At 37.8% G+C, this 25,628-nt stretch overlaps 1 protein-coding gene across 2 annotated transcripts; it reads right to left on the reverse strand.

Annotated features, from left to right (window-relative positions):
- Nucleotides 1–452: 452 nt before the first annotated feature.
- xpot (exportin, tRNA (nuclear export receptor for tRNAs)) lies at nt 453–24,958 on the reverse strand. 2 transcript variants are annotated; one of them, XM_056245378.1, is made up of 25 exons: nt 24,848–24,958; nt 23,224–23,374; nt 22,472–22,554; nt 21,816–21,872; nt 20,746–20,815; nt 20,430–20,648; nt 19,304–19,488; nt 18,301–18,469; nt 17,242–17,475; nt 16,646–16,684; nt 16,498–16,560; nt 15,150–15,274; nt 14,239–14,383; nt 13,021–13,140; nt 12,468–12,562; nt 11,826–11,895; nt 11,501–11,739; nt 8,389–8,674; nt 6,520–6,709; nt 5,002–5,118; nt 2,038–2,153; nt 1,911–1,958; nt 1,751–1,819; nt 1,303–1,359; nt 453–1,197 (listed from the first exon to the last, which is right to left on the reverse strand). In XM_056245378.1, exons 2-25 carry the CDS (start codon nt 23,311–23,313, stop codon nt 1,171–1,173), a joined length of 2,913 nt encoding a protein of 970 aa, XP_056101353.1. In that variant the 5' UTR covers nt 23,314–23,374; nt 24,848–24,958; the 3' UTR covers nt 453–1,170. The 2 variants fall into 2 exon arrangements, with proteins under 2 accessions (XP_056101353.1, XP_056101354.1); XM_056245379.1 differs by having other exon boundaries at nt 24,843–24,957.
- Nucleotides 24,959–25,628: the final 670 nt, after the last annotated feature.

Consider the following 25,628-nt stretch of genomic DNA (forward strand, 5'->3'; position numbering starts at 1 on the left):
GCATTAAAGCCAGTGTGATTTAAGTTGAATCGGCCCCAAACTTTCCATGTGTCCTTTTGATGGGTTTGTATCTGAAGTGGGATCCAGGGATGAAAGGGTTAATACATGTGCAGTGTCTCACGAAATCCAACACAGATTGTCAAAAATGTCATTCTAACACAAGAGGCTGACGCAAATGCACGTCAGATAAACTCAATGATGAGAGTTTAAATTAAATTTCCCAACAAAATGATTCCTAGCAGCGTAACCCAACCGAAACATTCACACTGCAGATCCAAGGATCAAACCACCTCGTAGTATTTTCACAGTCAGTAACATTACACGTATTGCATATTTCAAATGGGCTTTAAAGGCATTGAACGACAGCGAATCGCAAGACTGTGACGGAGCGGATTAACAGTTAGTGTTCAGTTTGTTCTGAAACGATATGCAGTTACAGTACAGCTTTTGTGGGAATGCCGTAGTACACGTTATTTATGGGAAAACTGGGGGATTGCTGATAAATTAGCAGTTTATTAACAATTGGAGGGGGAAAAAAAAAACACTGAAAATAAATGCAAAGACCTAAAATGATTTGCCAGGTTGAACCCACATCAAGAGCACTTCCATTTGTTAACCTCGTCACGTCAAACTAAAACCTATGCTTCATTTCTGGAAGTTAAAAAAAAATTTATTAAATTAAATCGGCCCTTCTTAAGCTGAAAGTTGAGAAAATCCGGATTTCTCAAGCGCACACAAAAAAAATAAACATTTCATTAAATTCATTCTAGTAATTTTCTGTAACATTTCCAAACAATTAGCATTTTTTTCCTGCCTATTTCAATGGAAAAGCATAAAACTCGTGACTTTCCCTTGAAATTCTGTCCAGGACTGAAGCCCCGCCCACCCTCACAAACCCCACCTACTCTCCGTCTCGTCCAATCGCAGACCAGTCCAGGTGGCTGAACCTCCAATGGAGAGCACAACTCTGATTGGGCCAAGGTCAGTGTGGGGGCGTGGTCACTGTCACGTGACAGCCAATCCCTACGTGACTCCTGTTGGGGGTCCGTGTCCGTGGTTAAGCTTCTTTAAGTGCAAAAGTAGCTCCTATGCTAAGCTCTGTCATTATGGTGGTCTGTATGTGGCGTCGACTGCCGAGCCCCTGATACGCTCCGCTTGACAATTCCAGTTTTAAAGTTTGGCCTGCTGGAAGAAAACCTACACACACACACACACAGCATGTTAAAACAGTAACATCTAACATTTAATGATCTCTGAAAACAACATGAATGAAGTGTTTCAACCATGAATCCCCTGAAATACCTTCATGTAGTTCTTCAGAACCTTAACGTCCGGCTGCTGAAGCACTTGACACAGTTCCTAAGAAGAAAAAGTTTAAATAAATCAGATATTTGCCATCATAATACTGCACTTCCACAGCTTTCTTTTAGAAGGCTTGATATTTAGGACTAATACCATCAAATACAGGTGAAATTTGAAAGATTAGAATATTGTGCAAAGTTAATTTCAGTAATTTAACTAAAAGGTGAAACTAATATATTATATAGACTCATTACATGCAAAGTGAGATATTTCAAGCCTTTATTTGTTATAATTTTGATGATTATGGCTTACAGCTTATGAAAATATTTTCACAATATTCTAATTTTGTGTTCCATGTTGCAAAAACTCACAGGGCCCTACCCTTCCTAAAACCTTGTTTTCATCAAATGAAGCGCAAATATGTACTTAAAGCGTGTCATTTCATCACCTGTGTGATCTCAGGCGAGACCTGCAGCGACGGCAGATACTCCTGAAGAAACTGAATACACTCCGGCCCCTGTGCAAACACCAGACATCAAGCATTAAATACTAAGTAACTATAGTTATTGTTATTAATCAGCGCTGTGTTTTCCCTAAAAAAGACTCACTCTTTTGAGATGAATCATTTGCAGAGTCAGTGTGCACTCTGACAGCGTCTGTAACAGAAGAGCAAATCATTACAAATCATCATTTATATTTAATACAAGCGGTGTATTAAAGCCTCGTCTTACTTACCAGAACCGTCTGGGCATCTGAAAGGTCAAAGGTTGGTTTAAGAGGGGCCATGAAGCATGCTGGGACGATATGCTTGTAAATGAAATCTGGAAATCCCACCAAACCGTCTTTGCCACCTGAGAAAGAGAACACGTTAAAAGCATTATTTATATATACTACTATAGTTATGTTCATATTTAGAATTAGCTTTTATTTTTATATTTACAGTTTTCATTTTTAGTTTATTTCTTTATAATTTTTTTACAGTTTTAAATTAAATTAATAAACTCTAATCTAAAACTTAAATTAAAATAAACTAAACAAATAATCATTTAAAAAATATTTTACAGTAATTAGTAATTTTACTGCTTCAACTTAATCAGTTGGTTTCAAAATTTTTAGTTTATTCATTTAATATTTATATTTTATTTCAGCTTCATATCAATAAACAAAAATATTTGTAATCATTTTAGTTAATAAACCTGGTTAAAAGTCAAGATGCAGCCTGAACCCATCTATTTTAGTTTTTTTATTACATTTTTATTAATATTTCAAATTATCTTTAATTTATATATTTTTTGTTTTCATGTTAATTTATATATATATAATTTGAAAATTAACTAATATTTATATTTTATTTAAATTCAGCTTTATTTCAGTTAACAAATGTTTTTCAGTTTTAGTTAACGATAATAACCCTGGCCTAAAGTCACTGTTCACATGAATCTGCTGTGCTTATTTCCAGATACTTTACACACGTCATCCAAGATGTTCATGTCTTTCTTTCTTCAGTCGAAATTAGAAATGAAGGTTTTTGAGGAACACACTCCAGGATTTCTCCATATAGTGTCTTCAATGGGGTCCAACGGGTGGAAGGTCCAGATGTGAGTTTCAGTGCAGCTTCAAAGTCTCGACTCGATCCCAGCCGACGAATAAGAGTCTTATCTAGCGTTCATTTTCAAAAAAATAAATAAATAATTATATACTTTTTAACCACAAATGCCCATCTGAGATGCGCCACGCGTGACGTAGTCGGAAGTACCGACCCAGTGTTTACAAGTTTGGAGTAGGAGGACCATTCAAAGTTATTGTATGTTGAATCACACATTTATATGCATTTGTGTCAGTTTATTGTTTAAAATGGTCCTTACGTGTGTATATCCTGGATGTTTAATGATGTCACGCGTGACCTTTCCAAAGTGATGACGTAATGCGTCAGAGAAATGGTACAAGACGGGCATTTGTGGTTAAAAGTATATAATCATTTATGTATTTATAAAATGGCCGCTGGTTTGTCTAGATCAGACTCTTATTCCTCGGCTGGATCGAGTCGAGACTTTGAAGCTCCACTGAAACTCACATCTGGACCTTCCACCCGTTGGACCCCATTGAAGACACTATATGGAGAAAGATCCTGGAGTGTGTTCCTCAAAAACCTTCATTTCTTGACATGAACATCTGGGAGTAAATTATCAGGACATTTGTGACCCGATCTGGCGAAATGAGTCGGAAGTCGCAACGTTCTATTTTAAGATATGGGCCGATTATGTTGAAAAACAATGAAATAATAGATTTTTTTTTTTTTGCTAATTTCAAAGAACAGACATTCAAAAATAATCTCCCAAAGTTTCGTTGTCCAGATAATTGAGTAAAGGTATTTAAATTACTATTAAAGTGTACAAAGTTTTACTAAATTCGCTGGAAATGAACATTGCTTTTCTCAACTCCTCTCGTCACCTCTGAGCATTTCCCGGGTATCCCCTGAAACGTCACTATCTCTGCTCTTTAAATGGTGTTACACGTTGTATAGAACCAATCAAAAAGCTTAGAAATGTACACAAATGCTGATCATTTGTCAATGGGAAGCCGTTTCGACTGACCGGCACGCGATTGGTCCAGCCCCCCTCCTGTCAGACTCGCAGCGAGCGCTCTGTGTAATAAACAAGCTAGCAGATCTCCTCAGAAAGATTAAATATTATTAATTTGAGAAATATCGCTGTCAAAAGCGAGCAAAGTTGCCAAAGCGTCATCAAGCCCCCTGGCCATTGCACACTGAGTCCTCGTTTTTTTCGTATGCGTTTTTTCGTATTGATTCGGTGACTCCGAATTGTCAAAACACCATTCAAACTGCTTGCTACGGATGCGAAAAACGTACGATTGTTTTTATATAGCAGCTAACGGATGAAAGTAACGTAGTGTGCACGCGTGATTGACATAACGTGATTGACAAATGTGAATGAGTGTAGCTATTTATCTGCAAGGAGAATCCATTAATGTGTTTGATTAACCCAATATTTAACGGTTGGTATCTCCGTTATGAATTTGTTACGCTGTTATTGTCAACTAGCCTACACAATATGATTGCATTGACTAGCATTATTTGATCTGTTTCCTTGTCTCTCTGCCTCTCACTTTCTCTCTCTCTCTCTCTCTCTCTCTCTCTCTCTCACACACACACACACACACACACAGACACACACACCCTCTCTCTCTCAAGCAAAAATGTAGCACCTCTGTTCAATCTTTCTGATTTTAGTACATTTTTGTAAAAGGTAGGCCTACTGTTAAATTATTTATTCAAATAAAAACTTTTAAAATAATTTGAGCTTCAGCCTGGTTTAATAGCATTTATATATTAATGTCTTTGGTCAAATTAAGCTGTAAAATAAATAGTTTATCCCTTTAAATGTAATGGATTTTGAAAGATATCAACAAAAAACGGGCAAAAAAACTTTAAAAGCGATTTTCTCAGGTTTTCAATTGGAAAAAGAGGGCAGACGACCATAATTCAAATGTGTATATCTTTACAACCATTCAAGGTATGACTTTGACTAGGATATCAATTGAAAGCTTATGGTCTCATCTTTCCATTAATACCAAAATCTAAATTTTTAAATTTGGGTCACTGTGACTCATTTTGCTGGATCAGGTCACATTTTGATTTGAAAGTGAACTTCTCCTTTAAAGCCTCAGTGTTTTCCGTACCCCAGAGTTCCACCAGTCTGGACAGAATAATGAAGCATGTCTTCTGGGCGACAGGGTCTGGGAAGTCCACGGCTCCCTGGATGATGGTGAACAGCACACGCTCGATATTCTCAGCTCCTGCCGAACACAAAGCGTTTCAGTCAGTTCATGTTTTCAGGCACACAGGTTCGTTTGGTGTGTTTTCTGAACAGGAGTGTGTTTACCGTACGACGACGCTGCTTCACTACTATAGTACGATACATCGTTAAAGAAATCATTTAGCTAATCACGACACATTTAGCTTGTCACAAATCGCTAGTTCAACCACGTCGGTTAATGATGTCACGCAGGTGATGGAGTAATAACTACTGTTAATGAATCTGTTTGAGATCGAATTCATGCGAGATGTCTTGCTATATATTACAGACACAGCATCTAAAGACTCTCATATTTTATTTGCTTTATTTCCAGATTCAATCATAAGCTGTGTCCCAAATGACGCACTATGTACTCAACCGTGTACTTTAAATGTTTATTTTGTCTTTCAAAATCGGAGTCTGATGCCAAAAGCACTTTTCCTCTTCGGTCCCCCTACAGGTCGGAAGCGGAATTGTCCATTACCGCTGTCATAAATAATTTAGCCTACCGCAGCCTAGCATCGCACACACGCTATTTGTTTATCCAGCTTTCAATACGAAAGCTTCCTGGCCGCTAGGTATCTTCCATTTATATGTACCTGCCGAGTACGCTCCACCCAGAGCCTTGCTCCACCTATCGGCTATTGTAACGCTTGCCGTAAAGCAAGTCAAATTTGTAGTTTCTTACGTCTCATTCGGACTACAGATCCGCTACCCGATCTGGCAAACTTGCATAGTGCGGTTATAGCCGATAGAGGGCGGCAAAGCGAATGAAGTGCCGTTCACCCTGTTACGAGTTGATGAACCACTGAAACGATTTTGGAAACATTGTTTTAAGGTACAAAAGAATCTTTGGTGTTGCTTTAAAGCTGCGACAGTCGAGTGCATGACGTGACCAACGTTCCACACTTTGTTTTTTCGGTTAAATAAGTGCATCATCCGGTTATTTAAAGTGCACTCTTTCTTTTCAGGATGTTCAGTGTGAACGCATGCACTACTCGCACTATTTATACTACAGAATGGTGTAGAATAGTCCACAAGTACGCGATTTGGGACGCACCTAAAGGCTCGTTCGCACATGCGCACTCTTCAAAAACAGTGCTTTAAATCTCTTGACAAACTAAAAGACGTGAATGACATTTGTATGTATTCTAAATAAAAGATACAGAATGTTAACTTGCTTATTTGGCTCAAGATAAAGATTTATTAAGTCCAAATGTTATAAAAACAAAACTCTTGCTTCTAACCACAGGTCTAGTCGTTCCAAACACACAACTCTGCGATGTGGTTTGCGAATGTTCGTTGGAACGATGGTTTCGGGAAACACCGACTCGTTAAACTGCTGATAACGAACGAACATAGTTGGCTAACGATGGTTTTGGGAACAGCAGTGGCGTCTCACCCTGACTGGCCATGACCTCGTTCATGCCACTGCTGGCGATGGTCTGAATGAAGCTGAAGTAGCTTCTTCTCAACATCTGCTTCTCCAGCGCAGCCGTCTGATCGTTCTCCTCCGCTGGACGAGACAACACCTCGAATATGGCCATCACCAGAGGCATGAAGATCTCCTGGAGGAAAGGAGACACCTGGTTCTGGGAGGAAAACAGAGTCCATTACAGTTATGTTATTAAGGGTCCTAAAATCAGTTCACTTCAGTATGCATTCAGATACACATGTATAGGGATGGGCATCGTTAAGAAATTATCGATATCGATGCCATTGTCAAGTCTGCTTATCGATGCGATTCCTTATTGATTCCTGTACTATTTGCTGAACACTTACAGGGTGGCTTTGAGAGTTGTTGGCTTTGAATGTCTAATTTAAAGTGGTTTTAGAGAATGAAAACCAAGTGTGCAATATCTAGGGCCCTATGAAATCAGTTTTATTTTTCCCAAATTCCGTTTAAATTTTTGGGAATTAATTTTTTTTTTACCCTTTACTGTTATTTTAGTCATAAAAAGAGTGTGCTTTAAAAGTTAATGATTAAAATGTATACAAATAAAATAGGAATGACCTTAAATTACAGACATTTACCGAGTAGCCTTTTCAGGACAAATACTGCATGATGCCACATGACACTGCACTCTTCAAGTAACAACAAAATATGGTTATGAGCTTTAAACTTTCCAGTAAAATAAATTATATTAGTTTATATAAGTTTAAATAAGTCACACTCTGTCTCTCTCTCGCCCAGTGTTGCTCGCGGAGTTCGCTTCGCTTTTGTCCAGTCCGGCGCCTCATAGACAGACGCGGTGTGTGTGTGTGTGTGCGTGCGTGTATGTGAGAGAGACGCGTGAGTGATAGAGAGATGGAGGGAGAGCGGGGAAAGGAAATACAACGGAAAGAATACGCTGCGTGTTTTAAATAGCATAAAAAAAATGAACGAAACGCAATATGTGGCGGCCGGAGTTGATTTTGTGGCCGCGAATTAGTCTATGTGTGGGAAACACTGCATAAAAGTCACGTGTGAACTGCTCGGCTCGGTACTGAGGGCTTATAGCGTCGAGTTTCTTAACTTTTTCGCCGAGGAAAGCAGAGCCGTGGAGAGCCGCTTCGCCATGCTTTCATTGTTTTGATGCCGTCATTGGAGCTGAAATGACGGGAGGGGTTGTGTCGCCCAGATTTGCTTCCCCCGGTCTGCATTTAAAATGAAGCCACACTCTCGATCGTTTACGTCTCGTAGCCATCGCACTTTTGGGGGCTTTAAAAATCCAGTCGCATACTGTAACGTCATGCCGCGACGCGGGAATGGATGGATCGGAACGTTTGGAACCGGTTCCAAACCGGTACCTGGAACCGATTCCCAAGCCTACACATGTAGACATTACAAAATATTAGTAAAGTTTTAGCATTTCTAGGTTTTTCTATGTGTACTGAAGCATTCCATTCATTCCTATGGGGGTCAAATATTTTTTCAAAGGATTTGTTACTTTTTTTAAATTGCAACCACAAAACTCCTCGAACCCATTCAATTATTTATTTTGTGTGTATTCGTGGTTCAAGTATAACCCCTCTGATTTTTTAAAAAACTTTTTATTGAACTTTTCTTATAAACAGTGAGTAATAAAAAAACAACAAATTAAAACAAATAAACTTAAAATAAATACACAAATCCGTGACAGCGCTTCAGATAATACACCACACACCAGTACATCATCTGCATTGTTCAAACATTAACATATATTAAGTGAATTTTTTTTTCAAATTTTAGAGTTTCGGGTCAAAATGACCTGCGAGAGAAGGTTTATGTGGATTATTCGTGCAGTCCTACCTTAAACTTGGCTGTGATCTGACTGATGAGAGGAATGAACTCCTGCAGGTCTCGAGGCTCGCAGTCCTTCAGCATGTGCTGCGACGCCGCAGGGATGAAGGGCAGCACCTCTTCCTCCAGGCAGATGATCATGCGGTGGATGAAGGAGCGGACGGCGCTGCGTAACGGGCCTCGCTGGACGGGACAGCTCAGCGCCGGCAGGACCGTCTGCAGGCAGTCCAGATAAACCTCCGAGCAGCCGCACTGCTTCACCGTCTGCTTATTACTGAACGCCTTACTGGTGCGACTGAGGAAGAGGAGCAAATCACTGGAAATACTGGACAAACCAGTAAATGTCCTTGGACACTGAGTCTAATATACAGGTTTGTGGCTCTTAAGTTTACAAGTGGTTAATTATTAAAAATAAATTATGTTCACTGTGCTTTTTTATAAATATAGGATTTGTATTAAATTTATATTCATTGAGTCGAATCGATAGCCGTAGAGCTGGGTGATATATCAAATACTTGTCTTGCAATGATTTTAAGTTGGTCTGTATTTGGACAAGCTTTTTTAGGTAGCGCCAACTCATGTCATGAACTAAAACAGCATCTCTTATACAGTAGTAAACATTTGAAGTGGATCAAAACCTTTCAAAGTTATACATGAATTTTGAAACAATACCCGTTCTTGTCTTCGACAAATTTTTTTTATCCACTTCAAGTGTTGACTACTGTATTTAGGGATGCGCCGATACCGATAACTCTTTATGTTTGAAAGCCAATAACCGATGTATTGGCCGATAAATCTAAATCCAATTTTTATAATAATTTTTGAGAGCCTGATTACAAAAACAAAAGTCATGTCCCAAACACACAATTGACCTATGGCTAAGCCACGCCCCCTCCACTCACTCGGACACACAGTCAACATTCGGTGACAGGCGCTATGGCAGCCGTCACAGTAGGAGACATTTCACAGGAGGCAATTGATGATTTTTGGAGACAGAAAGATTATATATCATCTCGAAGTCACTAAAAGGGTCTTAACTATGCATTGGAGGGTTATATTAATAATTTTATTATTGAGAAGGACGATGAAAAGCTTCAGCTCGAGGCAAAAATGTACAGGTCACAGTGTAAACTACATACGTTTCCAGGACAAGCCTTTTTACCATCTTTACCAAGAGTACCTCTCCGTTAGTTTGGTGCTACAGTGATTACATGAATCATTCAGCACAACATTGCGAACATTTGTTATCTCGGTTATTTACAGATATGTTAATGAAGCTACATGATGTACAACGCAGCTAGAAGCTAACGTTAACCTTTTCTAAAGTTAGGCTAACGTTACGTTAGAGATGTTAAAGATAACGTTCAAACACGTTGTTGACTTAACGTTACCTTAGAACAGATTTAGAAATCCTTGTGTAGTTGCACGCATTTATCCACGTTTAGTTGGTGTTGTGGTCTACCTCATAACTTAATCCAGAGCAGACACTTATCTCAGTTGAGATGTTTGGGAAACGGTCAAAAATACACACCGTCGCCCAGCCTCTCGGGACACCTAGTGTCGGAGTTGCATGTACCCCATGCACACCGTTTGACCATTTTAAACTTAAAATGATAAGCAAAAACATAAAAACGAATGAAAACTCACTAACTGCAATGCATTTCAATTAGGGATGGGCATTTTTCTAAAATATTGCATTCGAATATTCGGGCTCATAAAAATCGAATATTCGAATATTCGTTTATTTAAATGACATTTAACGAAAAAGACGTTATTTTTTAAGTTGAATTTTTTTTACGTTTTTGTCACCATTTCTGAACACGCTTACAATTAGGCAATATACACAACAAGCTTACAATATATGTTAAAGTTTTCTTTTAGTTGAAAACATTAAACAGTAGGCCTATGTGTAAACAAAAAATATAAAAAACAAAAGCATGCTCAAGCAGCGCGAACGGGAAAAAACGCCTATAAAAAGCAGATTGCGCCAGATATCGTACAGAACGCACACACACACTCAGCATATGATTATCGTGTTTATATTGTTTCACGTTTATATTGAGAAAAACGATATCCACATGCAGGGGCGCCGCCAGCAATTTATGCTCGAGGGAGAAAAGGCGCTTCGCTGACAGACGCTTCAGAGACACACAGATAACGGTGTTCTAAGTTTCTAACAGCGCTTTGCCTTTTCTGTTCTTAAACCGGTCTCCCTCAACGAAACTTAAAGGAAGTATACGTCTCAAAATCATTTTGCTATAAGATAAGTTATCATTTCGGATCACGCGGGGTCCAGCTGCGCTTACCTGCAGTCATGAATGCAGTGATGGACAGCTGTCTTTCCTCATTCGACTGTTTGGATTTCATCATGTGATTTCTCATTGTGGTGATGATATTATAACTCAGATTAATTAATTAATTTGATCAAAAGTAATTCCATTTAGTAAGATCATTTTCAAGTAATTCCAAACTTTGCGAGGCAGACGACAATATTATGTGATCAAATACACACAACTTGTTAACACACTCCACAGCGCCACCCAGTGCATTTAATTATAATTGCGAGTTAGTGCTTGTGATTTATCATGGATTCACTGCATTTACGGCCAGCAAAGCAACGTAGTAAAATTCGAATAGTATTCTATTTTTCGAATAATAATTACAGATCGAATATTCGAATATTCGTGCACATCCCTAATTTCAATGGACGTGGAAGCAGAGAATGTCCGAGTGTATTGGGTTAGCTATGCGGACTGTGATTGGCTCATCACGTTTGGGGGCGTGGCTTAGCCATAGGTCAATTATAAATGACGTTCTCATGATAATTTTATGTAGCCGATATCACATATTTGAGTTGCACTTAACTGCATTTTCCTTTTGGATTCCAATCATATTTCAAGCAAAAACATTTAAATGTCATTTTGGTGATCAAAAATTAGTTTTAAAGAATAAAATTATAGACTACAGGCAGACTTTAATGCACTGTGATTAAAAAACAGGGGGATTATGGTGATACCTATTAGTTCCACCAGTGGTGTCTTGCCTTAAACCACTATAAAAGTTTGATTTATTTTTGCAAATCAGTTCAGCGGTGTGTGTGTGTGTGTCAGCGTGCGTTTACCTGGCAAACCCCACCGCGTGACTCAGACAGTCCGCCAGCGCCACCTGTCTCTCTTCATCGCCCTCCTGTGGCAGTTTCGCGAGTAGCATCCGAAACGCCTCCATTAGCGGCGTGAGAAGGCTTCGCATCAGAGCCTGTTTGCGTTCGGCCGGACTCTCTCCGTTCACGATCAACACGCCGGCCGTCTCAAACATGAACAGCTGGTCATCGTTGCTGAGCAGCGCTGGAAACCCATTCTCCTGGAGAGACAGAGAGAGACGACACATAAAGTAGACGTTTACGGCATGTTTAAACGCAGCTGAATGATTTTTATAAGCCGTTTTACCGGGGGAGCGAGTTCTAACAGGTCCTGTATTCTGCTGAGTATGTCCTCAATAAACGCGTTCATGTGTTTACTGCACAAATAAACAAGAGAGAGTATTATTAGATGATGCAAACTCTGAATCAACATGCACCAATGCTACACTTTTCTGTCATAATCATTGGTTAACAAACAGGTATTCATTACTTCAGTGAGCTCATTGTTTCAGCCTTAAATTATTACATTGTTTAAATTAATACATTTTTTGCTAACTGTGATTTGCATATGTACATTTCTGAAATGCATAACTTAGATAACAGGTCACTCTAAATTGTAATGTGGACTCGTGCACTTTCAGTAAAGCTGCTTTGAAATTAAGTGTATCGTGAAAAGCGCTATACAAATAAATGTGAATTGAATATTAACATTGATAAAATGTATGCATTTAATGTACTGTAAAATCCTGTCAAAGGTAACATTTACTAGTGATGCACCTACACGGACATTTGATTTATTCTTTCCATTTGTCTGCTAAAATTGCGGCAGTATATATTTGAGCTTCCTTTGCATCTTATCGTGCTTGAATTTAAAAATTCAAAAGCACTTGAATGAATGAGAGCGTGATCATATAGTGTAACGGATGCTGTGTTTGCATGCGTGACTCACTGCAGGGTTTTGATGAACCGTGAGAACAGGTAAGCCACTCGACTGCGCACCTTCGGACTGCTGTGCCTCAGACCACGCTGGTCTAAAAACGCCATCTGAACACAAAACAAATCTCTCAAAACTCAGGTCAAACTAAATCTGCACCACCCTCACATGTATTTAAATAATGGGTGACATAGATTTAGATTTTTTTTTTTTTTAGTGCCATGTCAGCATTTAAAGCAATTAAATGGCAAAAATTCAATTACAAAAATACAAATATCATATAAAAAAAAAAAAAAAAAAAAAAAAAAAAAAAAAAAACAGTAAGTCACATTATACAAGATTTTTTTTAATTAACATATGATAAAAAAATCCAAAACCGTTTCAGGCATAATCTTATTATATATGTCCTTAAGTGAAGTAACTTCATAAAAGAGCATTCTGCTTGTATTAAGTCCAGGACAATCCAATAAAATACATTTGACAGAAGGTAATCTTACAAAACAGGGTGACACATAAAATCAGCCTTGTGGAAAGGAGTGTAAGTGAATAACAGGCTTGAAACACTCACCAAGACACTGGGAATGTGCTGCGTCTCAACCAGAAAGAATTTATCATAACGAACGACGGTCTCGAAGAACTCCAGAGTAACAGAGGAATGCTGATACCCGCTCACGCCACAGGAGATGAGCTACACACACACACACACATATCAGAGAACGGTCATCATGATGTAGACCTTACTTTGTGCCCGATTTATTCACTCGTTCTTTCATTGAGAATGTTTACATGCACATCAATATGGTAAAATGGAATTATTATTACTATATCTTTTCTTAAATACTTATTTCACTGTGAAATATTCCAGTAGTAATATTTAATCTGAAATAAAATAAATTTTAGTTGAAAAACTTAATGAAAATTAGAAATAAAAATAAATTGGCAATATTTAAAAAAACAAAACTATTGAAATTATAAAAGCACATAACGAAATTATTTAAAGGTGCAGTGTGTAATTTTTAGCAGCATCTAGTGGTGAGGTTACGAATTGCAACCAACAGAAGTTACGGTGGCCGACAGGAAGTGATGTCGTCGTCTGAGACAGAAGAGAGTAGCCAGTTAAACAGTGAGGTTTCTTTACAAAGATAATTTAAGAAATTAGGTTTGCTTAATTATTCAGTAAAACGATGTTATTGTGAATATTATTGTTACTTGTTCATATTTGTGTCAGTGTTTTATTAACTAACTTTAGTAGCTTCTTATCATGAAGAACAACATAGTGATGTAACGCGCTCTGTAATAGTTTGTCCGTTTAGGGCCACCGTAGAAACAGTGGCGCAAAATTGCTATTTCAATGTAAGGGGTTTATGTAGATAGAAACGGCTCATTCTAAGGTAATAAAAACATAACTGTTCATTATGTAAGGTCTTTATACACCACTGAAACGGTTATTATATTGCATTTCTGTCAACAGATCCTCCTAAATATTACACAATGCACCTTTAAAATGAAACAAATGATTAAAACTAAAATTATAAAAATAAAAGCTAATTTCACAATATGAATACAACTATTATTAAACTAAAATAAAAACTTAAATAACACTGCTACAAGTAAGCACAGCAAACCTGGAGCATCAAAAAAAAAAAAAATGATATATCAGTAAACGTGACTTTCTCCTGTCCGATAACCAGACATCCACGTTCTGTCGGCTACGGTGCGCATGTAAACGTGCTAATTTTCTATTCGCTCAGAACACTCGAGAGAAAAGCGAGGAATGCTGTCTCACCGTCCTCATCATGGCCTGCAGCGTGCTGGTTTTAGCAGTGTCTCCGGAGAAATGCGCTCCATGAGACGCGGGAAGAGCTTCCCCCAGCATATACAGCAGCCTGATGGCCACCTCCACCTCCATGAACTGCACCGTCTGCCAGTTCCTACAAACACACACACACAAATCAATGAACACAAGTCAGGTGATGTCTTTAGATGGGCTTTTAAAGAGCACCTATTCTGCTTTTTTTCATCTTTCTTTAGTGTGTAATGTTGCTGTTTGAGCATGAAAAAGGTTTCAAAGTTATTCTCTATATCAGTGTTTCTGAACTCCCTGAAACGCCTCCATTGTAGTCTTGAGTTTCGTCCGGGAACGAACACGTCACAATATTCCTCATAATAATTCATACGCAGAATAAAGGGGCGGGGCCTGGTTGAGTTATTCAGTAGTGTGTTAAACTGGCGGTTATGGAAAGTGGCGGGACATTTCCCAAACACACTCGAAGCGCTCGACCAATCACAACACACTGATCCAGCCGACAAATCAGAGCACAGTGTGCTTTTCAGAAGGAGGGGCTTCATAGAAACAGGAAGTAAACAGAGCGTTACTGACAGACTGGGAAGAGAGGAGCCGCAACAATGGAGAATATGAGGAAAATAATCAACATTCAAGTAGAAAAACCTGTTCTAGTAGAGAAACAACAACATCAAGACTTTGAAAAAGGACATAATAGATCCTCTTTAAATTTAGGATTTATTAAAGGTCATATGAGTGCAAGTCTGTGATGTCATAACAATGAAGACTTCAGAACAACCCGTTTTGCAGGTTCTTAAGAGTCAAGAGGAAGCTTGAAAAGGAACAAAACTAACAAGGAAAACAGTTTTCTCTGATATTTCCATATCAGTGTGTAGTGCAGGTTCATGTCTTACTGCATGGTGGCGTTGAAGACTCTGTGCACAGACTCCAGCAGAAGCTCAGGAGAGACTTGAGCCAATCGATCCAGCAACATCTTCAACTGTTTCCTGTATTCGACAAACATGGCCTCATCCTCGCCCTGAGAGAAGCAAACCTATATTTATATACAGACAACAATTTATATAATTGGGCTGCAAGATGTTTCTAAATAAACCCGAAATCGCAATATCGCTCAGTAGGACTGTCAAAATGGCTGAAAAGCTAAATTTGAATTTTTTTCTTAAAGCAACACCAAGTTACTTTTCCTCTACGGTCGCCCTACGGGTTGGAAGCGGACTTGTCCATTACCGCTGTCGTAAATAATTTAGCCTAGCGCAGCCTACTGTCGCACACACACTCGCTGTTTATCCAGCACCGGCTTTGGAATGAACGATGTCCACAGGCAAGGTAGAGTATGTTGCATGATTTCATGAAAGTATGATGTATTGCGACATCAGAAACGAAGAAAAACTAAATAATGACTATTGTAACACTTGACGTAAAGCAAGTCAAATTTGTAGTTTTCTAATGTCTCATTAGAACTACAGAAACCCGACCCGATCTGGCAATCTTACATAGCGTGGTTATAGCAGATATAGGACCGCAAAGCGGAGGCATAAGTGCCTTTCACCCTGTTACGACTTGATGAACCACTGAAACCATTTTGGAAACATTATTTTAAGGTAAAAAATCTTACTAAGTGTTGCTTTAAATATTGGCAAAATTCAAATTATATTCGATTTCTAAAGGCAATACACGTGTTACAGGGAAAAAAGTACTGTATTGTCTCCTATGCCCACAACAGGGCGCAAATTTAAACCAAATCAAGCATCACATCTTTTATTGAAATGACATTCACTTTTTAGAGTGCATTACCTTTTGAAAACAATTGTTCTTAAATAAAATATAATTTCCTTAATGTGCATGCAAGGAAAATTAGGTTACAATAGTGCATAAAACTGTAAGTGCATCAGTAACTGAGAAAACGGGGTATAAAAAATGGATAAGCTAACAAAAACAAACCGCTTTAGTTACATCATCATGTCTCGCGCGCCTCGTGACACCAAAAATTTGAATGCACGGTTTTTGCATTCAAATGTGCATGTTTTTTTTTTTTTATTCAACGAATATTCGAAATTCGAATTTTTATTTGACAGCCCTATGGCTTAGTGTGATTATCAAATCGCAAAAGCTGGAATTGAATTAAATACATAATCTGGGAACGCAACACTCGCCACTGTAAACACGGTGTTGTCACCACAAACACTGTACATGCATATTTCCAAAGCACGCTAAGAACAGATCAGACTTTTCCACACTGACCTCATTCTCGAAGTTATACTCGTCATCGTACTTGAGTTTGTTCATCACAGCCAGCATGATCCTCTGTTAGCAAGACAACAACAATCATAAACGACAGCACTAATCAACACTAATGACGCTGTTATATGAGCCTGTGATGCTGCCGTACCTCCACGTTGCTCTTCTGCTGCTCATTGAGAGCTGGGAGCTGAAAAACACAAACAAAAAAAAGTTAAACATGAGGTTCAAGGCAAAAAAAAAATCTCAATTAATCATTTTTTAACATGTGGTCGATTCTTAAAGGCCACAAATCGATATTTTCCCATATCTATCACCCAGAAGCCAGTATTAGTTACACTGTTCATAGGCTTGCAGCCTCCATGTTACAGCTAATGCTGTGAGATTTCATGTTTGTTTAATCTTAAACACAACCTGATCCGGTTTGATCTTTTGTCCAATTTTCAGCATCAATTTGTCATCTTGCATCAAAATCCTGTCTATTCATTGCAAGCATTTGAAATATAGAGTTGGGTTCTGTTTTAATGTACACAAGTGTACCTAAAATAAACAGGTTTAATATACAGGTTTGTGGCTCTTAATTTGTTTTTATTAATAAACCATTTGTAAACTTATGTTCACTGTTCTTTTTTTATAAATATAGGATTTGTATTAAATCTATTCATCGAGTCGAATCAAGAATCGAATCGATACCCAGCCCTAGTGTAGATCATCTTATAATATTGTGTTATGATTATGCGTGTGTACCTGTTTGAGCACATGCAGGTAGTCGTAACAGAAGCCCACGATGTTGGCTGATATATCGTCGTCTTCATGAATTAGCAGCTGGAGCATCAGGGGAACCTTTGACTCCACGGCATGCAGTGTTTCCGCAGAAACCTTCAAATCCGTCTTACTGAGTTTAGTCCAGCTTAGCACCAGAGACTGACCCATCCCGTTCACCAACCGAGAAAACTTGGCCAGAAAATCCACATCCTCCTCCTGATACACACAGATATGACAAAACAAAGATGATGAATCAATTCTTGAATCATATGCAACCATATATACTGAATATATAACGATTAGTGCGATTGTCTAACCATGCAGATTGCAATTTATTTAAATAAATATATGCGCTATCGGTTTCAAAGTGAAGCGTGGCACTAAAATAAAATAAAAGCTTGATGGTTTAACATCTGAAAATTAAGAAATTAAAGTGTAGATTTATAGTCCTATAAAATTTATATTCCAATACATTTCTTTTACAATACATTTTATTTGTAATGCACTTTTTTACAAAGCAAAAACAATTCAATATCAATATAAAATTATTATTTTATTGTACACAAAATAAGAAACATATTGTAATAATGGTAACACTTTACATTAAGTTCCCAGTTAATGAATGCATTAACTAGCAATAAGCCGTACAATATTTAATCATATTTCTTAATGCAAGTTAATAAAAATAAAGCAGTTCATAATTCAGATCCATTAAATATTAACAGTTGCAACTATAATATATTTCTATATTTAATAATATATTTGTACATGCTAAAATTAACATTAACTAAGATTGATAAATGATTTAGAAGTATTTTTCATTGCTTATTGTAAAGTGTTACCATAATAATATTATTGTAATGTAGAATAAAAAATGTATATTATATTACAGAAAAACTAAATGTCTGTTTTTCCCAATATCGTTCAGCCCTACCGAGAAACACAGTTTCCAGTTTACTCTCTGAAAGCAACATTACAACCGAAGATATGAGACTTAAATCAGTTGCTCATGACGGTTGTATTGATGATGTATTTGCACACCTGCTCGACATTGAAGAACCCTGCGGACTGCAGCACCTGACACAGAGACTCCACCAGTTTGGTTTTGTCGACAGGATCCATGCCCTTATTGATGATCTCAAACAGACAATCGCACGCCTCCTCCCGCAGCTCCTCCATGGACATGTGGCTGAGCAACAGATTCACAAACCTACAAACACACACACACTCATATAAACAGACAAGTAGCTGCATTTTCATCAAAAAGAAAGTCATTAGAGACGATTTATTTGAGCGAGATACACATGTATTAGTGGTCAACGGATGTATCAGCCTTTATGTTCCTTTTAATGTTGTTTATGTGTCTATGTGGTGTTTTTAATATGCTTTAAGACACACCATGTGTAAGTTCATAAGTCGACAGCATTGCTGAGTATTTTCTGCTTAAAACTGCAGTGAACCAAAGACAGTCTCAAAAACACGGTTTGAAATCGCTGGTGTTTCTGACGTCACAAACGAGCTTGTAACCAATCAGATCAACGTGTGATCGTCAACCAGTGGATCTCTGAGCTGAGTGAGTGGAGGCGGGGCTCATTTGCATATTCATAGAACCACGTATACTAAATTAAGCAAGGGTGTCGAGTTACATTCAAGATATTTTAAGGCATGAAGAATGTTTTTTAAGGAAAAAACTTTTAAATGTCATTTTGGTGATCAAAGATGATAAAATGATTGACTACAGGGGGACTTTAAATATCACCATCGGCCGATAAGTTATTCTGTGTAAATGTGTCTAAAGTGGGACTTTTATTTTGAAAGCGCGGATGCCAGAATACTGATTAGTCAGTCACAACATTCCAAGGTGCATTATTCTATGGTAACCGTCGTCAATAGCAACCCTCAATATAACATACCGCCCAGTCTGCACTTCTTTCATGTCTCTCTTTACTTTACACATCGGCCACCATACTTTAAAACATCTGCCTTTTCATCAAAATCTCATCAAAAAATCAATATGTATGAGGTTCATCAGAGCTGCTCTGACCTGTCGTTGGCGATGAGGTTGAGGTCGATCCAGGACACGTACGCGCCCACCACCTCCAGACACTGGCAGGTCAGCTCGCTGTGTGTGTGCTGGTACGTCTGAAGGATCTGGAACCAGGACTCCACCAGCGCCGGGATGCACTGCTCACGCATGCCGTCTTTAATCAGAGTATTTCTGCGAGTCTCCTAGGATAGAGAGAGAGAGATTAATGTGTGAATGAATGGTGAAGACGCGCGGTTTCATTTACCACACACACGACGCTCGCTGTGTTTTAAGCCTCTTCTGCCTCATTATATGGAGATGAATGCATGAACTTCATCTCCAGAGCCGCTCTGACAGTCACTTCATTAGCATTTTACGGTTTCATTTGAGGAAAATTATCATTCGTCATAAAACACACAGAAACTCAAAGGTCTTTACGGCAACCCGTCAAAATAAAAGTCTGGTTTAACTTGACAGAAATATATACGGTTGTACAGTAGATTTTAGACACATCTCAATGTAATAATTATACTAAACACTAATAATAATTAGTGTCATAATAATAATAAATTATCAGAACTTTAATTTAAGGAATAAAAAATATATATATGTTTCATTTTAACAGTAAAGCTCATTTGTGCAGCATGTTGTTTGACCAAAAAAAAAAGTTTAATTTCATATGATTAAAAGATTAAATTAAATTAATGTTTTATGTCTTAATTTTATTACCAGAAAACACACAATATTTCATAGAAATTAAAATTAAAAAACAAAACATTAAAATTGTTGTTTTTATGAATTTAACTAATTAGACATGCTTTTTATTTAAATTGAATTAAACCATTAAAATGAAGTCCAGAAAACTGAAAACACAGAATTTGGTAAAAAAATAAAACGGAATTTAAAAAAAAAAAAACACATATTTTTTAGGGCCCTAAACATGTAATTTTTCTTAAACTTTTAATAAATTGTTGTTAAATTGTTTAAGTTTCATGATCAAATTTGTTTTATTTGATTTATTTATAATGGAGTCCCAAAAAAAACAAATCCAGTACATTTTAAATGGAAAAATACGGAATTTGGGAAAAAATAAACCTGATTTCATAAGGCCCTAAGAATGCAAAGATGTTTGGGCCTGTTTTACCTCCGGGCTGTGCAGGATGTCCCGATCGACCACCTCAGCATCGATGGCCATCAGCATCCGCAGGTAAATGTCCACACCGTTCGGATTCAGTCCCACCAGAGCGAGGATGTCAAAGAAGAACTTGGGCCAGAAAGTCAGATACTCCATCACAAACGTCAGGGCCAAAACCTGCGCCGCCTTGTTCCTGATGAAGGGCTTCTCTGGATGCAAATTCATCAGCTGGACAAAAGCACCAACACACAGAGATGTAATCATATCTCAATGATTACGCATTCATACACACATGAATATCAATCAAAAGGCAAACAGCACTAACCTGAGCCTGCAACCACTTCATCAGGGTCTCTCGGATCAGCTGCTGTTGAGCCGCGGAGAGCGACCCGTGTCTGCAAAACACACAGCGTTTAACGCCATACATTGATATTTTGTGTACTTTTTAATGATAGAAGCCATGTGCAGGAGAATAGATCATAAACTGAAATACGTTGAAGCACTAAAATTATTACCTGGAAATAAATTCAAACAAAAATAAATGAAACATAAATAGCAATATTAAAAAAAAGATATACATAAAAATGAAATTACTAAAATATTAAACCAAACAAAAATATAAAATGTAAGCCAATTCAAAATATTAATAAAAATAGAATAGCACTGACCAGAACCAAAAGGACCAGATCTAATTGTTTGTTTAGTGCTAAATTTGTTAAGTAATGTTTAGTAAGTGACCGACACAATCTCCCTCCAAATATGTATCATTCTTAAACAGTAGCAAACTAATATTTATGCGTTATGGGTCTAAAGTCGGCATAAGTTGTATTAATCTATTCTCTGAATGCATGTTATAATCAACATGAATCTTGATTTGTTGTATACTGTGCAGTTGTGCTGTTGATGACGTCAATTTTAGTTTTTACATTCTTATATTATTGTGCTGCTGTAATGTGTGAATTTAATAAAGACTATGTAATCTAATATAGATCTTATTGTTAAAACGATTTATCCATGTATACATTTTTTAAATGTTTGACCTGGAAATGTTTAATCAAAATGTAATTTTCTTCCAGCGAAAACGACAGACTGATGACGTATGTTGGATCGTCCAATCATTAAGTCTGCTTAAACTCCGCCCCTGCCAGCTCAAGCTCCGCCCCTGCCAGCTCACACTCATCTGCATACACTCGAGTGCCACGCCCACATCTCAACATCCAATCAACAACCGATACAGAGAAGCAAAACCCCACCCTACATTTTTTCTCTCAATACAGAACATCTGTCGCTACTTCGGTTTCAGTGTGACTTTAATGTACCACCACACTATGATACAAATTCAAAAATTTCTAACACAAATATTAATGCAAATACATGCAAAAGATTCACTGATACCTGAATTTGATCTGGTGCTCCAAGACTTGAAAGCAGAAGAACTTCACATGATCGTCACTGACAAAAGAACACATTCACGTCAAACTCAATATTATTAAAGGGACACTCCACTTTTTTTGGAAATAGGCTCATTTTACAACTCCCTCAGAGTTAAACTGTTGAGTTTTACCGTTTTTTAATCCATTCAGCCGATCTCCGGTTCTGGCGGTACCACTTTTAGCATACATCACTGAAGTGGACAAGACCATTAGCATTTCTCATAAAAAAAATGACCAAAGAGTTTCGATATTTTTCCTATTTAAAACTCGACTCTTCTGTAGTTACATCGTGCACTAAGACCGACGGAAAATGTAAAGTTGCGATTTTCTAGGCTGATATGGCTAGGAACTATACTCTCATTCCTGCGTAATAATCAAGAAACTTCACTGCCGTACCATGAGTGCAGTAGGCGTAATGATATGACGCAGCTGGGGACTATTTTCAGGCGCTGCGTCATATCATTACGCCTACTATCATTACAACTCTGGGGGAGTTGTAAAATGAGCCTATTTCCAAAAAAAGTGGAGTATCCCTTTAAATGAAGAATATCAGTATTCCTCTACTACATTATGGCATTAATACTATATATTACAGCAGGCTTTGCTGCACCTGCTCACCTGTAAACCCCTTTAACCAGGGCTTCAGCACACACCTCCCATCCATCCCGAGACTCTTTCAACTGCTCAAAATATGCCAGCGCCTGAAAGCACACAGAAAACATGAGGGTTTTTCTTACTCAATGGATGCACTGCACTCATTTGCAAATTCCAAAGTTGGATATGCAATATATGTAAACAGACACACACCAAATAGTCTGTGTAAATTAATGAATTTAAGAGCACCTATTATGCTCCCCCCCCCCCCATCTTCATCTGTCTATAGTGTGAAATGTTGCTGTTTAAGCATGAAAAAGCTCCAGTTATTTTCTATATCAGTGTTTCTGAACTCCTGAAACGCCTCCATTGTAGTCTTGAGGTTCTTCCGGGAACGAACACGTCACAATATTCCTCATTATAATTCATACGCAGAATAAAGGGGCGGGGCCTGGTTGAGTTAGTAGTGTGTTAAACTGGTGGTTATGGAAAGGGGTGGGACATTTTCCAAACACACTCGAAGCAATCACAACACACTGATCCAGCCGACCAATCAGAGCACAGTGTGCTTTTCAGAAGGAGAGGCTTCATAGAGACAGGAAGTAAACAGAGCGTTACTGACAGACTGGGAAGAGAGGAGACGCAACAATGGAGAATATGAGGAAAATAATCAACATTCAAGCAGGAAAACCTGTTCTAGTAGAGAAACAACATGAAGGCATAATAGGTCCTCTTTAAGTGTATATATGTTTACTGTAGTGTTTAGTTCTTCTCACCCTCTGCCGGTAACAGGCATCAGCGTTGGGGTTCAGTCCCATGAGGGCCTGCTCGTCCATGATGGCAGGTAACGCCGACTCGCAGGCCATATGTGGGTTAGCTGCTGTCCTTGATCAGTTTATTCCCAATCTCCGCACAGGACACACACATCTGAGTGAGAGACATGCATACAAACATGAGTCAGACTGAAATATCTTACAGTACACACAATACAAACACCATAATATAAAGTCAGATCTTAGACAAAACAGTGGTTGATGATATACTGGTAATATAACCAGAGAGCAGGGTGACCAATGACTGATACAATGCTGAAATATACAATACAACACACTTTTTATACAATATGTACTTAACCAAAGAAAAAGAAGAGAGAATTTGTACATTACACTAGTTCATACATACACAACTGCAGTACATTTTATCGCAACTTAATTTAATTGTGTTCAGTCCACTTAAATATGTTGAACTGAAGTTCACTTTTACTCATTTGAGTTGAGACTACATGAATCATTGCATTAACTGAAACTGCATTGGTGGATCTTTGATGATAAGTTAATAACTAATCAAATGAATGAAGTTTGTGCTTATTCGCTTTGTTCAGTTTACTTATTTAAGTGGATTTTGTACTAAATTATATGTGTGAGGTTTACCAAATCAGAGTTTAGAACTGTATACATTTTACTTTTTAATGTGATCTTATACCATAGTAATTACATGGTACTTGAAAGAATAATAAAAGTTAATGAGGTGAACATGACCATTTCAGGTCACACATTCACATTCAAAGTTAATACTTAATGAAAATATATTATCTTTAATAAATCTATTTGATTATGCAATTCAACGTCAATATTTACTGAACATTAAATAACCTCACCAGAGCAATAACAACAGATAAATGACCAAACACACACACACTGAATCAGCACTTTCATTCTCTTTCACTGTGTGTACTTTAAAATGTAATTGTACAAATGTGCGTTATGATTTTAGGACGTGGCACCAAGTTATTCTGACATATATACCATGGTATTTCTATGGTATTGTTAGAATGTAACTTCTATGGTAGTCCATTACCTGACAGCACCTCTGTAACTACTTTTTCTGATGCAACACGGGCCCAATAGTGAGTTAAATCAAAGCCATATGATCCACTAACCCAAAGCACTATACGATTTTCACTACACAATTAGATTTACCTCAGATATTGACATTTGTAATTATTATTGTATCATCAAAATAACAGTTTAATTTCTGCGCGCTCGCGTTGCTAACCGACAAGCGTGTCACGCGCGTGCCGAATCTCAGCGAACGTGGCGTGACAAGACTGAGAAAACACGTCGAAATAACGACAAACCTCCGTTGTACAACAAAACCGACTCTCACATGTGTGGTGTTAAATCACACGCGCGCGTAGTTTAATGAGTTATCGGCTTAATTGGTGGTGGATAAGAGTTGTTGTGAACGTGATGATGACAGACGGCTCGCGCAGCAGCAGCACCACCATCCGCGCGCGCTGTCAGACAAAAGACTCGCGCGTAACTTACATCCAAATGAATAAAACATGCCGCGACCGTGTAAATGTACGGATATGGTTGAGGTTAACTTACCGCACCTTACCGTGAACTTTACCGCTCCATCATCATCCGCCCTGCTCAAGTGACTCAGTGCGCATGCTATATTCAACAGCGGCGTGTCGGGCCGACCGGATGTGACGGGGACAAGAACAGGAAGAACTTCAGGACGTAGACGCGCACGTGCAAGCACACTTTACGTGTGTAGATGAGGATATGTCATTTATATAACGAATTAACAATAAAATAAAACGTTTTGTAATATATATATATATATATATATATATATATATATATATATATATATATATATATATATATATATACACGATTAAAATAAGTACAAATTATATTAAATATATAATAAATATATAAATTGGGTCTAATATACATACATTTTGGGATGGGGGTCCCTCAGCCTTTGGGGGTCTGTGTCACAGACATATAAAATGTAACATATAAAACACATTAAAATTGTATTTATTATGTCTATGGTCTGTGGTCTCTAAAAGATTGAAAACCCCTGCGCTAGATAATAAACCTTTTATGTTTATTTCTTTCCACTAGAGGACACTGTTCACCAACTAACGAGACGCGACCGTTACATTCTAATATTGGGTAATGTTAGTGACAGACCCGAACTAACGTGGAATACACTAAAAGGTACACCTTATTTACCTCTTAAGTTGCATATTATTACCTTAAAGCACCTTAAAGTTACATATTAGTTGCTACCATTTGAAAGGTTACTGTCCCAGTGGCAGCTTTTGTACCTTTTTTTCTAAGAGTGAAGACTCACTGAAACCGTTTGACAGATGCGTTCAAAC

The sequence above is a fragment of the Rhinichthys klamathensis genome, unplaced genomic scaffold (genome assembly GCF_029890125.1).
Source record: "Rhinichthys klamathensis goyatoka isolate OS25496 unplaced genomic scaffold, OSU_Roscu_1.1 h1tg000029l_1, whole genome shotgun sequence".
NCBI lineage: Eukaryota > Metazoa > Chordata > Actinopteri > Cypriniformes > Leuciscidae > Rhinichthys > Rhinichthys klamathensis.